General features: G+C 43.0%; 1 protein-coding gene across 5 annotated transcripts in view; it reads left to right on the top strand.

Moving 5' to 3' along the window:
• LOC144829156 (serpin B6-like) overlaps positions 1-14,082 on the top strand; it is a 245,315-nt gene extending 231,233 nt beyond the window's left edge. For all 5 annotated transcript variants that reach the window (XM_078688005.1, XM_078688001.1, XM_078688004.1 and 2 more), the window contains one exon: positions 12,997-14,082. In XM_078688005.1, the coding sequence (XP_078544131.1) occupies positions 12,997-13,404 (408 nt within the window). In that variant the 3' untranslated portion in view covers positions 13,405-14,082. The remainder of the gene's footprint in view (positions 1-12,996) is intronic.
• The last annotated feature ends 1,487 nt before the right edge of the window (positions 14,083-15,569 follow it).

Raw genomic sequence — 15,569 nt, forward strand, 5'->3', positions numbered from 1 at the left:
GACTTCTGAAAAGCTGACCCTTTTTATTTGAAGCAAATATTTGGTGACCGGTAATTTTTTCCTCAACATATATTTCTTGTGGTATTAAGGTCTATAGGTTTTGCAGCGTGAATCTTTCTGGATTCACTATGCTGTGCATATTCCGCAATCTGGTGGTTGGGTCCGGAATCGTAGTCTTTTTTTTTGTTTTTTTTTTGGTCGTAGCCCAGGTGGGTGTCGACGTCCCACCATTTGGTGTCCCTTCGGTGACGTCGGCGTGCTTCCGGCGGAAGCTACCACCTTTGGGCGCCATCTTCAGATTCTTTTTTCCGCCGTTGGGTCTGGATCGTCGCGTGAAGCTCCAGAAGTTTTTGAGGAGGAAAGGAGAAAGTACTGCAAATCTTCAACCGAGAAGACCTGAGAAGATCGGGAGAAGAGGACCTTTAGAGAAGAGACGACGAAGAAAGGAGAAAACGTCAAAATCTTCGACGTCCTTGGAGGAATGCGCACACAGGGGGCCCCCTGAGCGCAGGGATGTAGAAGACGCCCTTTAAATTCTGCAAGAACTGCCACCACAAGTTCGCACAGAAAGACCAGCACCCAGTCTGCAACCTCTGCCTGCCTATCGACCACGAGAGCAGAGACTGCAACGCCTGCTCCGTCTTCAAGCCGAAGACACTCCGATTTCGAGAAAGACAGAGGACGGCTCACCACACGATGCAGGGCAAGGGCCAAGCCCCGACGCTTTATGAACTTGGCCTCTCCACAGACGACGAGGACAACATCGCCAAAGGCCCAGATGACTTCACGGTCGCTGAGACCGATAAGAAAACGCCTGATAAGGTAGGAGAGTCTACGACCCCGAAAACTCCCACAGGGCCTCGAAAACCAGAGGCAGACTCTCGAAAGTCTGAGCCCAGAGCCTCGAAAGGAGCACCGGCGCCGAACAAATCGACGACCGAAGCTGCATCCTCCGAAGAAGAGCCCAGCGGATCCTCCGAGAAGGACTCCCGGAGGCCGAAGACCAGCGAAAAGCAAAGGTCATCGAAGCAAGCCCCCGAAAGAGGGCCTGCGACTTAGACGTCGGAAGAAAAGGAGCCGAAGAAAGCTTCGACTTCGCCGCGGCGGCCGAAACGCTCGACGACGAACAGGCCGCAGAGATGCAGAGAAAGAGAAAAAAATGAAAAGTTACAAGATCCCCTCGAAGCCGGCAACGACCGTCGCTGAGGTTCAGGAGCTCGAGGAGTTCGACATCGAAGAGCCGCCGAAAACTCCGGAACCTTCGGAGCACGAAGAGGAGGAAGACCTCTACTACACAGAAGGGGATTACGGGGAACAGCAGTCAAGCTACGGCTCATGGTCCTCGACGGCCCAAGACCAGGAATGGCAGGACATCGAGGCCGAAAACCCAGAGGAGGCGGTGGAAACATACCCCTCGAGGCCTTCACCACCGGATGACATTGGGGCATAGAATGAGGTGGTCAGAAAGGCGGCAGCAGCCTATGGAGTTAAGATGGAAGAGGAGAAGCCAGAAGCAGACTTCCTGCTCGAGACATTGCTCCCCATACAGACAAGAAGCCAGTTCCTGCCCATGCTCAAGAGTATCACAGACCAGGGGAAGGAAGCCTTCAAGGACCCGGCTACGTGCAGATCAGTAACGCCGAGGACGGAGAAGAAATACAAATTCTCCTCCCAAGACCCAGCTTACATCAAGGGATCCGTCACAGCAGATTCTATAATCGCTGCAGCGGCCAGGAAAAGGGCAAACGTCCCAACAACGTCTGGACCTCCACCTGACAAAGAAAGCAGGAGGATGGATCTAACTGGCAGGAAAATTGAGAGGAACGCCGCAGCACACTGGCGGATGGCGAACTCCAACGCCCTCCTGAATAGGCATCAATACCAGCACTGGGATGAGATGGGACAGTTGCTCAAGCACCTCCCGGAACAATACCGTGAGAGGGCGTCACACCTTGGGGAAGAGCATTGCCAATTCGTGCCTGAAGACAGCCTTGGATGGGGCAGAAACATCCAGCAGACTGATGGCTATAGGCATCACTGAGAGAAGGCAAGCCTGGCTCAGGATCTCAGGTTTCAAGGCTGAGGTTCAGAACAACATCCTGAACACACCCTTCAACGGGGAATCGCTGTTCGGAGCCCCAGTTGATGAGAAGCTCACCCAACTGAAGAAGGATAACGAGACGGCAAGGTCCATGGGGGCCCTGCAGTTCAGGGGGATGAGAAGAGGCACTCCTACTCGGAGGCCGAACGGCAGAGGTGGGAGTCAACGAGGAGATTCTCACCAGAGTTTCCACCAGGGGCAACAGAGTGACACCCAAGGCCACCAGGGCCAGCAGAGGCAAAGCTGGAACTACCAAAGCAGGGGCCAGTCCTTTCGGTCAAGAGGAAATGGACGGGGCCAGAGAAGGAGAGGCGGTGAACAACCACCCTCCAAGTGACTTCACACGGGAAAAGGTGCTCCACCACCCAAACCCTCCGGGGGAGGAGCACGGAAAAAGAGAGAGGAGAGACCTACACGGACAGAACACAAAGGAACATGTAATGCCGGTAGGAGGAAGATTGAGATTTTTTCTCCAGGAGTGGAGAAAAATAACAACAGACAAGTGGATACTCAATATCATGCAGTTCGGATACTGCATAGAGTTGGAAAAAATGCCGTCAAACACAAAACCAAAGAAAAGACAGCACTCGGGAAGAGAGCTGCAACTACTGCAAGAGGAAGCCAAAGAACTCCTCCTCAAAGCGGCCATCGAACGAGTGCCTTTCAAAGAACGGAACAAGGGAGTGTACTCAAACTACTTCCTAGTGCCAAAAGTGGACGAAAGTCTAAGACCCATCCTGGACCTACGGTTCCTAAACAAATACGTCAAAACTCAAAAATTCAAAATGACGTCCCTACAAGAGGTGATCACACAGATAAAGACCGGGGACTTCTTGTCCACCATAGACCTCAAAGATGCGTACCTGCACATCCCCATGAACAGGCAGCACAAGCACATGCTAAGGTTCACAGTAAACGAGGATCACTACCAATTCACGACCCTGGCTTTCGGACTAAAGTCCGCACCAAGGGTGTTCACCAAATGCCACCTAAGAAGAGAGGGGATACACGTGTACCCCTACCTCGACGACTGGCTGGTAAAGGCAAACTCTTACAGGACATGCAAAGAGCATGCAGAACAGGTGACAAGAACACTAGCAAGCCTGGGTTTCTCCATGCACTGGGGCAAATGCTCGATGGAACCAGAGCAAGTAAAGATCTTCCTGGGAGCCCAGATCGACACCGTCCAATGCAGAGTCTTACCGAGCGAAAAGAGAACGCTCAGCCTACTGAGGGAGAAACGTCACTACCAGAAGGGGCGAGCTCTGACAGTGAGGACTGTGAGCAAGATCTTGGGGATGATGGCATCATGCATACACTTGATCCCCAATGTACGCCTACAAATGAGACCACTCCAAGAGTGGCTGCAACAGCAATGGTCACAAGCTACAGGAAGCTGGGAGGATCTAGTGGTTGTAACGCACAGGGTGCAGGAGGAGATAAGGTGGTGGACCAGGGAGAGAATAACAGAAGGGAAACCTCTAACACCACCGGACCCAACAGTGACCATCACCACAGATGCATCCCAGAAGGGGTGGGACGCACACATGAACAGGCTCAGAGTGAGGGGTCTATGGAGCCCTACAGATGCAGTCGGGCACATCAACTACCTGGAACTGAAAACTGTGTTGCTAACCCTCAAGGCTTTTCAGAAACACCTGTACAACCAGAAGGTGCTAATACAAACAGACAACACCACAACAATGTTTTACATAAACAAACAGGGGGGAACTCAGTCGTTCCCTCTGTCAAACTTGGCACAGGAGACCTGGAAATGGGCTATACCACTAAAAATAGACCTGCTAGCCATTCACCTGCCAGGGAAGGACAATGTAGAAGCAGATTGGCTCAGCAGGCAGACTTCAGCGTCCCACGAGTGGGAACTCAATATTCAGAAAACAGAGAGACTTTTCAGGAAATGGGGCACGCCAACAATAGACCTATTGCAACACACCGGAATGCAAAATGCCAGTACTTTGCATCCAGGCAACCAGAGGCACTGTCCCAGGGGAATGCCCTATGGATAAGCTGGTCGAAAACATTTGCCTACGCTTTTCCCCCGATACCACTGATCCCCAGGGTTCTCAACAAATGCACGAAGAGCAACATGACGCTCATCCTTGTGGCACCACAATGGGCCAGACAGACCTGGTTTTCTCAGATAATGGAAATGGCGCAGGGGCCACCACACAAGTTCTCAAAAAGAAGAGACCTACTCTCCATGGAAAACGGAGAAATTCTACTCCCAGAGCCAGAGAGCCTCAACCTCTCAGCCTGGCTCCTGAGGACTTAGAATTCGCACACCTAAAACTACCAGAGAGCACCCTACGGGTGCTGCGTGAGGCAAGAAGGCCCAGCACACGCAAGTGCTATGGGGAAAAATGGAAAAGATTCACTCAATGGTGTTGCAAGAAACAGCTCCAAAGGAAACTGACCAAGGAATCCACGGTGCTAAGGTACCTCACGCACCTAATTAAGGCCAAGCTACGCTCCTCCTCGCTGAGGGTGCACCTGGCAGCGATTGTGGCATACACAAGAGGAGAAACAGGGAGAAGCTTCTTCACAACCCAAGTCGTAAAAAGATTCCTGGAAGGAGCTAAAAGAATAGCGCCACCAAAGAGAATGCCGCCACCGGCATGGAACTTAAATGTGGTACTGACGGAGCTCATGAAAGCACCTTTCGAACCCATCCACAAAGCATCACTGCAAATGTTAACAATGAAGACGGCCTTTCTGGTAGCAATCACCTCGCTACGAAGGGTGAGCGAACTGCAGGCACTCACACTGCAAGAACCCTACATCCAGATACACAGTGACAGGGTCGTGATGAGAACAGACCCACACTTCATGCCAAAGGTGGTGTCAAGGTTCCACATGAATCAGAGTATTCAGATCCCTAGTTTCTTCCAAAACCCCACTACAAGCGCAGAGAGGTCACTCCAAAACCTAGACGCTAGAAGGGCTGTGATGCACTACATTGAGAGAACGAAGGAACACAGAAAAACAAAACAGTTCTTCGTATCCTTCGCAAACAGTTACATGGGCAAACCAGTGACTAAAAACACCATAGCGCGATGGATCGCACAGACAATACAATTCTGCCACAAACAAGCTGCACAGGCCCACTCCACCAGGAAGAAAGGAGCAACAATTGCCTTTCTGGCCAACACACCAATTCAGGACATATGCCTGGCGGCAACATGGGCTTCAGTGCACACTTTCACTAAGCACTATTGCGTGGATGTACAGATGAACAAGGAAGCACAAGTAGGACAGAAAGTGCTTCAACATATATTCAACAACCAACGCTCATCTTCCACCCAACCGCCACAAAAGTAAGGGAAACCGCTACAAAATCTATGCACAGCATAGTGAATCCAGAAAGATTCACGCTGCAAAACGAATAGTTTCTTACCTGTCGGTGTAGTTTTGCAGCTTGAAGATCTTTCTGGATTCACTAGCGAACCCACCCGCCTCCGCCAGAAAGATGAGGCTGGAGAAAAAGTTGGAAACACATAGAAAGAAAGCAAGTTGAAAAATAGAAGATACGTGAAAAGATACGTCAAAAGATACGTAAAAAGAATTACGTTGAAAAAACGATTAACAAACATAGCCATGGATTCACTACAAAGACCGAAAAGGAAAAAGAGACAGAAAAAAGAATCCGAAGATGGCGCCCAAGGGTGGTAGCTTCCGCCGGAAGCACGCCGACCTCACCGAAGGGACACCAAATGGTGGGACGTCGACGCCCACTTGGGCTACGACCAAAAAAAAAAAAGAGAGAGAAAAAAGACTACGATTCCGGACCCAACCACCAGATTGCGGAATATGCACAGCATAGTGCATCCAGAAAGATCTTCAAGCTGCAAAACTACAACGACAGGTAAGAAACTATTCGTTTCCCATTAGTTCCTTCAAGAGCTGCATGTTTTTCTGCGGTTCCAGTTATAGTAGAAGAATTAGAGTTTGTGACAGTGCATTTTGCTTTCAACCCTGCAGAGTTTAAACAAGACCGAGCTACGATGGTTTCTTTGGTGGACTACCTAGTCAAACCTGCCTTGGCCTGAGCAACTTGTCTACAAACTATTTCACATGTCTGTTTGGAGACTTTTTTTTTTATAACTCCTTACTTGCATGAAGGGAGATATGAGTTGGCGCATTCTGGTGAGGAAGCATTGTGTAATATTCAGCACGGGGTAATGGATAGACTTATGTGACTCATTTCAGTCAATTCACAGCTCAAACTACTTGGCTGGAATGAACTTGGTTAACTTATTTACTGCAAGTTGCAAATTAGAAAAGGAAGAGGAGCTGATTTGTTCGCAGCACCCTATCTATTTTTTTTAATTCATTGGCGTATATCTGTAAATTGAACATCAATTACAGGAAAGATGAAAAGAAAGGAGGAGTGGTGCTTTGGGAACCTAGTGTTTCATTAGGCATGAAATAAAGGTTTTCTCTTCATGTGTAATTGTGGCTAATCTTTATGTGGTGCCAAGTCAGTTCTATGCATGCTTTTTCTTACGTTATTGCCAAGCCCAAATATCGCGTCTTCCCCCTCAGTTTATGACAGTAATCTAACAACTGAAGTAGGCTCCATTATTTATTTTGAACACATGTATTCCTTATATTCAATGAGAAGGAGGTACTGAAGGCTTATATACAGGAGAACTTACAAACATGGGCTAATTGTACTATATTCTTCAACCCACCCCTGGAGCACTTTTGTATCTTGTATGAGATGGATCACACTCTCCTACCTGGTATGGATTAGAGGTATAAATCAAATTACAATCAAGGATAAATATCCTCTCATGAAGGGCATTTTAAAGTAAAGGCGAGGAGCATGAATATTCACTAGACTTGAATTGCAAGCTGCTTATCAATTTCTGTGTATAAAGGAGGGCGGAGAGGGGAAAATACTTTCCACACCTAATTTGGGCATTTTTATTATTATGTAATGCCATTTTGGTTCTGCAATGTTCCTGCCATTTTTCAACATAGTATGTATTCAGTATTTCTTATGTTTTGAACCAATTTGTATTGCTGTACCTGAACTCGGTGTGATCAGGACACTAGCAGCATCACTTGTCTTAGTGAGTTTGAGAAGGAGGAAATTAAGTGTCTTGACTTTGGATTAAATATTTCTGGCCTTTCCATGGATTTGCAGCCAACATCCGTTAACTTGGAATGGCCTTCTTCTCCTAATGTAAAAATAGCCTCAAGCCTTTCTTAGATTTGCTAATTTTTATTGCCAATTTTTAAGAACGTTGAGAAATAACCAGTGATGCAAGTTAAGTTCTACAGAGGAAAATACTAAAAGAGTTTTTTTGCTGGAATAATCAAGCTGAACGGGCATTTAATATACCCAAAAGTATGTTCACTGTTGAATGAGTTTATTGTCATCCTGATAATTCTAATAGACGTCTCTGAAAGACCCAAAGGAACAGTGTTGTTACAAAGTAGACGGACAAGAACATCCTGTGTTTGTCTAATGTTTTGTCAGAGAGTTACTGGAATTATTTAGTACTTGTGAGAGCTTTTAGATATGCAGATGGCTTGTAATGAATGGACACTACGGAAGTGTTTATAATTAAAAACGATCATTAGAGTTTACAGTATATGAAATCTTTAATGCTGGAGTAGTTTTCATGGTAGATGAACATTTTTCTTTGCATAGTGCGATATTACTATGACTATCATATCCATTTCTCATGCTAAAATCTTTTGGCTGATGCACTATCTTGTGGTTATACAGATTCAGAACTCAGTTAGGATCAACTTGCTTATGATTCTTTCTCATTAAGTAGCTAAAACTGTCCAGTCTTTCTTAAACAAAGATGAGATGGCTCAAGAACAAATGGATGCACAGTAATTAAAAGAAAGCAGGAATTCTGCTGGGAAAGCAGAACTATGCTTTGGTGTAACAGGAGGTCAGAATGTAGGGATAAATATGACTAGCTCACAAGTGCCTCACCTGAACTCCTAACCTTCCCAGAGTAGCAGCTGATGTTGGCAAACCTAGAACATGAACTAGTCCCCAAGGCAGCTATGAAAACAGATCATCACCTTCCGTTTCTCACTCATGCATGTCCATAGTAAACAAAAGGAAGGCAACAAGGAAGCTTGCAAAATATTTCTTTTAACTATTGTAGTCTATTTTGAGGCAGATGAGTTGCAATAAGTAAACATTATTCAACTAAGCAACATAACCAGCATTACAAGCAGGCTGTATACAACAAACAACCCAACTATGGCAACTTATATATCTATCTAGGCCTACCCTCCCTATGTGAGCACAGGGATATATTAGTGATCTCTGGGATTAGCAACAGACCCCATACCTGATGTGTGTAGTGAGGTGGTCCGTATCATAGGTGTAAACTCCGTTTACATAAGGCTGCTGCTTTCATTCCAGGACCTGTCTCTCTGCTGGAATTCTCCTCTCTGCCTCCAAGGGGTACAAGACACGGTTTATATGAGAAGAACTACTGTGTTGGAAAAATGCAGCTGTGATCCCGTGTCATGCCTAAAAAGGAGATGTTGCTTACTAGGCATAAGAAAACAGAACACTGTGTTTTTGGACCTTAAAGAAAATGTTCAAACTGAATCCAAAGAAGATTCACTAAATAACAAATATTATGTATACTTTATTTCTAAAATAACATTGTGTCACAAAAACAAATGTATAATATGTTGTTGGGCAAAGCAGTGGCAAGCTTAAACCGCTAAAATCCAAGACATCTCTGAAAGAGGCAAAGGGACAGTATTGTTACAAAGATGATAATGGCCAAGAACATCCTGTGTTCTTTGTCTCATATTTTGCCAGAGAGTGACTGGAATTACTTGGTACTTGTAAGAGAACTTTTAGATGTGAAGATGGCTTATAACGAAGGGGCTTTTTAGAACTGTTTTTAAATAAAATCAGTCATTAGAGTTTACAGTATATATGAAACCTTCAATGCTGGAATAGTCTTCATGGTAGATGGACGTTTTATTTTTTGCACAGTAGGACATTACTATTGCATGTGTTTCTGATGCTAAGAATCTTTTGGCTGATGCACTATCTTGTGGCTATCCAGAGTCAGAACTCAGTCATGATCAGTGCTTATGATTTTCTCATCAAACAGCTAAATGTGTCCATTCTTTCTTAAACAAAATGAGATGGGTCAAGAACAAATTGAGGCAAAATAATTAAAATACCTTCATGGTAGGAATCTTTTAGTCTGTTGAAATGAGTTGTATTTCAATCAACTAGCCATTTATCCAACAAAAGAAATTCAGCAAGATGTGATGAAAATGTTTTGTCATTCTGCTATTTCTCACATTTAGAAGTGCCTTGGACTACTTTGGATTGTACTACCTTTCTGGAGGCCAGCTGTTCCTTCTGGTGTTCATTAATACGTTCTTACCTGCCCAATGTCTGCCTGTCATACATCCTCACATTCCAAGATGTTTACTCTCTTTACCAATGGCCCCTGAACATTGGATTGATTTTTACAATGTATCTTTTTCCTTCAGGAGGATTTCAGATAATAATGGCTACAATAGACGCCTTTTCAAGAAGGCCAGTTTTTCTTTTGTACGTATGTTACCTACAGCAAATGAAACGGCTCAATGTTTTTGAATTTACCTATTTCATAGTCATGGATTACCTCATATAATTATTTTTGTTAGAGAAACTCTACATCTTTCACATATTTGGAAGGCTCTGTGCAAAGTATGAACAAATTAAACAAGCTCTTTTTCTGGTTATCATTCCCGGTCTAACAGGCAACCAGAGCAAACCAATTAAAGGTTGGACAGTTTTTGCAATGCTATTGAAATGCAACACAGGATATTTGGCTTTTCTGATTACCAGTTGCCAGATTTTCTTACAACAATGGGACTCCCAGAGCTATCAAAGTTTTACCTTTTTTTCTGTATTAAGGTTTTCAGCCAAGAGTTTTTCCTTCTTCTCTTTGCATTGCCCCTTTAGTTCCTGTGGCTACGAATGATTTGAATGAGTTACTGAAACATTGACAATTGGTTTCTGAAGGTTTATGCTTTTTTGAAGTTGAGATGATGAAATACGCTGCGAAATCAACAACAAACTGTTATTTTGTTCCTGGAACTAAAGTTTAACTTTCATCTATTTTTCTTCTTCACTGGCCACAAAATGTTTGTCTATTTGTTTGTCATTCTCCATCAGATTAATCCTGTGGCATTTTGCTTGAAGTTACCATGTGCTAGGAACTTGCATTGAGCACAACCAAGAAACAGATTGTAGAACTCCATGTTTAGCATGTGGCTGGGTATCCTCCCAGATTAGACAAGACCATTTATTTTTTCTGCCGGTAGTCACTGTGAGGGATGCTGTGAATCTTGTAAGGACCAGCGGGTGGGAGGAGCTGTGACAAGACTTCAGATTTCGGTATTGGACTTAAGATGTCAAACTTGGTCTTTGTTGTGTATCTTGTTGATGTGTGTATAGAAGACAGGTGCATACAAGGTCTTAGAAATGCCATTTCCAAGATGCTGTCTATTCAGGATTCCTGAGTGAGCATCCCAATCGAGATGAAATTGTCTTTTTTCTTGTGATGTCAGTTCTGTTTGATTCATATATAAATGAGGTATTGACAAGTAGAATATGCACCTCAACATGTGTTCCATTGTTTTCTGTTGCTATGCATCTTTTACTGGATTTTCTGGCTTAGATCGTCAGTTTGCCTGATGTCAGTGAGAAATATGGGTGCCTTGTTTATCTACTTCTGAATTAATAATCCTCTTTAAACAAGAACTACTAGATTGCCACATATGTTTTGCCTTGTGGGATTATCCTCCTAACTGGGACCTTCCTACAGAGAGACAATGCACCTTTCACATGTCAAGTGTCTCCATAAGATGGTCCTGTGTGGTATGGCACCATGACTACTGGGAGGAGTCGTACAGTCCTTAAACTTGGAGAGTTTACTTTATAATATATCTCCATACCTTGTAGACTTTTCAAATAGTTATTGCTGTCCTAATGAAGGCATATAGTATTAAAACTCGTGTATCCTGCACTGCTTTTGTATACAGGGGAAGGTATTGCAGCTATGCTGCAAACCGCCTTGGTAACAAAAGTGGCCCTCCAAGGATCCAAAACTGAACCCACCCTGACAGCACACCGGGGAAATGCCCGGTGCCCAACACGGCCAGTTCGACCCTGAAGGCAGAAAGAAATATCTAAAGGAGTACACCTGTAGTTCTACCTCCCATACTCCTATTTGTTTTGTCAGTAACCCCCTTTCATTTGAATGCATTTTTTCAAATCCGAAAATACCAGTAAACATATTGTGTTCATGGTATCAGTTCAATTCAGATCCGATACAAAATTGTCTGTGGTGTAGTTCTTGGTAGGTGATGACAAAAAGGAGTTTCACTCATGTAGTCGGTAAATCCACAAATGAGTCTGAGCATATGTGTACATCTTCTAAATTCTAAATGTGTCAACTTAAAATTATGAACTGATCCATGCATTACCTGGATCAAAGAATTCTGGAACTCGAGAACTATTACTGTGCCTAAATGGAGCAGAAACAGAAATTGTATTCCGGTTTACTATCTGCATTAAAATGTTACTTATTTGATCCACCTGTTATGCCAGAGCCCTCCGCAGCAATGAAAGTCTACAACCATATAGTTACTGAAATCACCTTTAGTAGAAAATCATCATGTCCTTAGCAACGTCCTCTGAAATAGTTTGCCACAGACACAGTGTTGTTAGTTGATGCATCTTTTTAGACTGGGGCAACATATTCCTATCTCTGGCGTTGAATTGTCTGTTTCTGACAGCCACTTACTTGTCAAAGTTGTTTACACTTTTTATGTACCACCCCCACTTATTTACCATGTATTTGCACTGTGCTGTTCACAAACCCTTTATTTTACATTCTACTTAATCATAGTATGTAGTTGAAAAATATAATTATATACAAATTGCTGAATGACATTTGCTTTGCTGTTTGACTTTGTTATAACCAAGTGGATACTAGTTGTTAGAATGGCAGCAAGCACAATCTATAAGGAAAACCATAAAAGTCCTATAGGATTACTGAAGATCTGTACCCAGTTGCTGAAATGATTTGCTCTTTGGAATCCCTTTGTTTTAATTAATTGTACCCAGACATCAGACAAATGTCATTTACTACTTTCCTAACATACTCTGTTTGATTTTTCACTACACACTTATAGAACATTATTTTGTCAACCCGGTCATATACAGTGCTTCGTTACTACTTGGTTGGATTTGCTCTGTGTACCAAATATACATGTATACACATTTTATCCTAAAAATGTGGAATCCTTTGTCTCGTACTTATTATTTGATTCAGATTAATTTTTATGGCCGAAACCATAACTTTGTTACCAACAAGAGGGAAAAGGAAATAAAATGCTGACCTTGTTTTGGAATACTTATATTTCCTTAAGCAGACATTGTCCTTCCGTTTCTCTAGGGTAAAGAACACATAACCACATGTGTTTATGGCATGTTCAGGTTGCAATCCATATCCTGTGTTTAATTGTGTCCTTGCAAATTTATATTTCTTGCTATTACCTTTATGGAATCACTTTTATTTTAGTCTAGTACTAAATCAATGAAGGAGCTTTAGGCTAGTTTTTCTGATGTAAACATTTTCATTCCGTATCACTCTTTTTGATTCAACTGTAACGGAGGGAATTTTTTAACAGCGAAGCACAACTGGATTGCACAATGAGAGCAATGGCATTGGGTCTGGTCCCTGAAATATTGAAAACGTTGGTGCCTGTATATTTAGAAACGTTATAAAGTTTTAAAGACCTTTAAACTGCCTTTGACTAACTAATTTATATATTTTGTTGTATTGAAAAAACATTCTTGTCTCCCTTTTCAGCTTGAAAGAGAACTTACCTATGAGAAATTTACAAACTGGACAAACCCAGAAATGATGGACACAAATGAGGTTGAGCTATTTTTACCCCGATTTAACCTGGAAGAGAATTATGATTTGAAACCAATCCTCACCAGCCTGGGAATGCTGGATGCATTTGATGTAGTAAAATCTGACTTCTCTGGAATGTCAGACAACAATGACCTGGTGCTGTCAAAGGTGGTTCACAAGGCATTTGTGGATGTCAATGAGGAAGGCACGGAAGCGGCTGCTGCCACCGCAGCAGTCATGATGTTGCGCTGTGCAATGATCAGAGTTCCAAGGTTCAAGGCAGACCATCCTTTCCTGTTCTTTATCAGGCACAACAAGACACGCAACATCCTTTTCTGTGGCCGATTCTGCTCTCCATAAATGGAAAAATACCATAAAACGACCCTCGGCACTCCTCAAAATATGTTTAGTTCCTAACTGATATGTGGATGTTGTCTTGGACTCCCAGAAGTAAACCTTAATTTCACAGTAGTTTGTAATAATGTGATTGGTTTCACATACATTTTACAAAGAAAATTGAAAATGTTGCAAAAGTTTATAAATCTAACTATTTCCATTGCCTTTACGGTGCACCTTTCAACCGCTATGGTCAGAATGCAGAGCACACTTCATTTTGTTCTTCATTGTTAAATGAAGAAAAATATTTCCTGTATGACACTTGTCATTTTTTAGGTATGTTGTTACACAAAAACATGATCATGATGACAAGTCAGCGTTCTCATAAAAGCAATGCCGGAGTTGTATAAATTCAGCATTTCCATACAGAGTAATGTAGCATAGTATGCCTTTCTGGAGAAAACCCACTATATTGTAGACTGTTAGACTTGTGGATTGAAAAACAACGTTCCAAGAATTAACTTTAAGTTGATTTAGTGATCGCATTTGAACTGCACTCAGTAAGCCTCCAAAGCAATAACCATATTTTAGTTTTACAGAGCGGACTATAGTTTCCATATAAAGTGTCCTTATATAAGAAATGGCTGCCTTGCTTGTCCTCTTCCTCTATACAATCTAAATAAAGATCTTATGTAAAATTGGTATTTGCGTTATGATATGTTTATTATACCAGTGTTGTTCATTTAGCAAAACATTAAAATGCTGTAAACATTTTACATTTGCTGATCCAGTGGACTATTAAATTATGTTCATTAAAAATCCAATTTTCTGTTACCTTTTCAGTAGTCACGAATTGATTTGTCATAATAAGAGGAAAAAAGAAGTTGGTGGGAAAACTATAGACAGATTACTGCAATCCACCCACGACACGGGCCTGCTGGAGGTTTACTGATCTAGAGTTTTGAGGTCTGGTTCATCTAAACGTTGCTCCTTTATATGAACAAAATCAAACATTACTCCACTGCAGGCTTGGGAACACCCACAAGCACACATTTGGAAAAAAGCCTCTACATAGAGGATTAGAAAGTGAACAGAAGGCAACATGGAACCTACAGAACGTTTGTGGTAGGGAAGCTGGCAAAGCATAGAAAGTGCCCCTTCAACCAAGCCTCCTGAGTTGTCCCGAACTGCTAAAGTAATTGAAAGCCCCTAAAAAGGAACGGATAGTCTTCCATCGGACACCTGTCAGAATTCAGGATAGTGGCCGGTGAGGAGCTGCATCAGCTGATCGAGATGTATCTATGCTACAAAACATTGGTATTTGTCCAAGCCATCACCTTTTAGAAGTCCAGGCTAATTAGTCTTGTAAAAAGCATGTCTATAGTTACAGCGTGAGGGGTGCGCTCTAAACATTCCAGAATATGAGCGGCTTGAACAGAATACCCCAATGACCATACTTCTTCAACATGAAATATATTGCATTTATTTTAGTATTTCTGCGAATTGCTAAACTCTCACTTAAAGCAAATATCAACCATGTGCAGGCACCCTGCATGGATCTTCCAACCAGTCCTATGTGTACAGCACCTAACGTCCGCCTTTCTTTTGTTTGACTCACTATGCCATGCTGTGTTCCCATTCATTTGTAATATCAAAACCAGTAAAAGCTTCTGCACATACATGGGTACACACTTATTGATTAATTTAAGATGGTATTCTTGTTCGGCATAGCAGGAGCTTGTCTAAATCTCGCGGCAGTCAGCAGTCTTCTGTTTCTCCTGCCAGTCCACTGAGCTTTTTGTCTGCCTGATTTGCTGGCCCTTGACATTCGGTTGTTTGACATTCGTATATGTAACATAACTCTTCTCCCCTCCAGAGGGATGCCTTCAAAGGGGGTGCACTGATAGTTCACCACCTTTTTGTGGGCACTCAGTGTACCTCCTGAGGTCCTGTTTGCCACACACCTGTGCCAATGAGGAAACACCCTCTGAAGATAGCACAAGATAGTGCTAGCAATACCATTGCCATTATGTTACTGTAGGGTGCGCACAAGCGTCTACGGCCCCTTCTGTAATACCACGCAGCCTGTGGGCACCGTCTGTAATGCGGCACCTGGTCTACTTGGAAAGAAGCAGTATCATTAGCATTTGCTCAATGGAGTTCAAAGAAGTCAATGGAAAATCGGCTTT

This window comes from Lissotriton helveticus, chromosome 4_1 (assembly GCF_964261635.1).
Source record: "Lissotriton helveticus chromosome 4_1, aLisHel1.1, whole genome shotgun sequence".
NCBI lineage: Eukaryota > Metazoa > Chordata > Amphibia > Caudata > Salamandridae > Lissotriton > Lissotriton helveticus.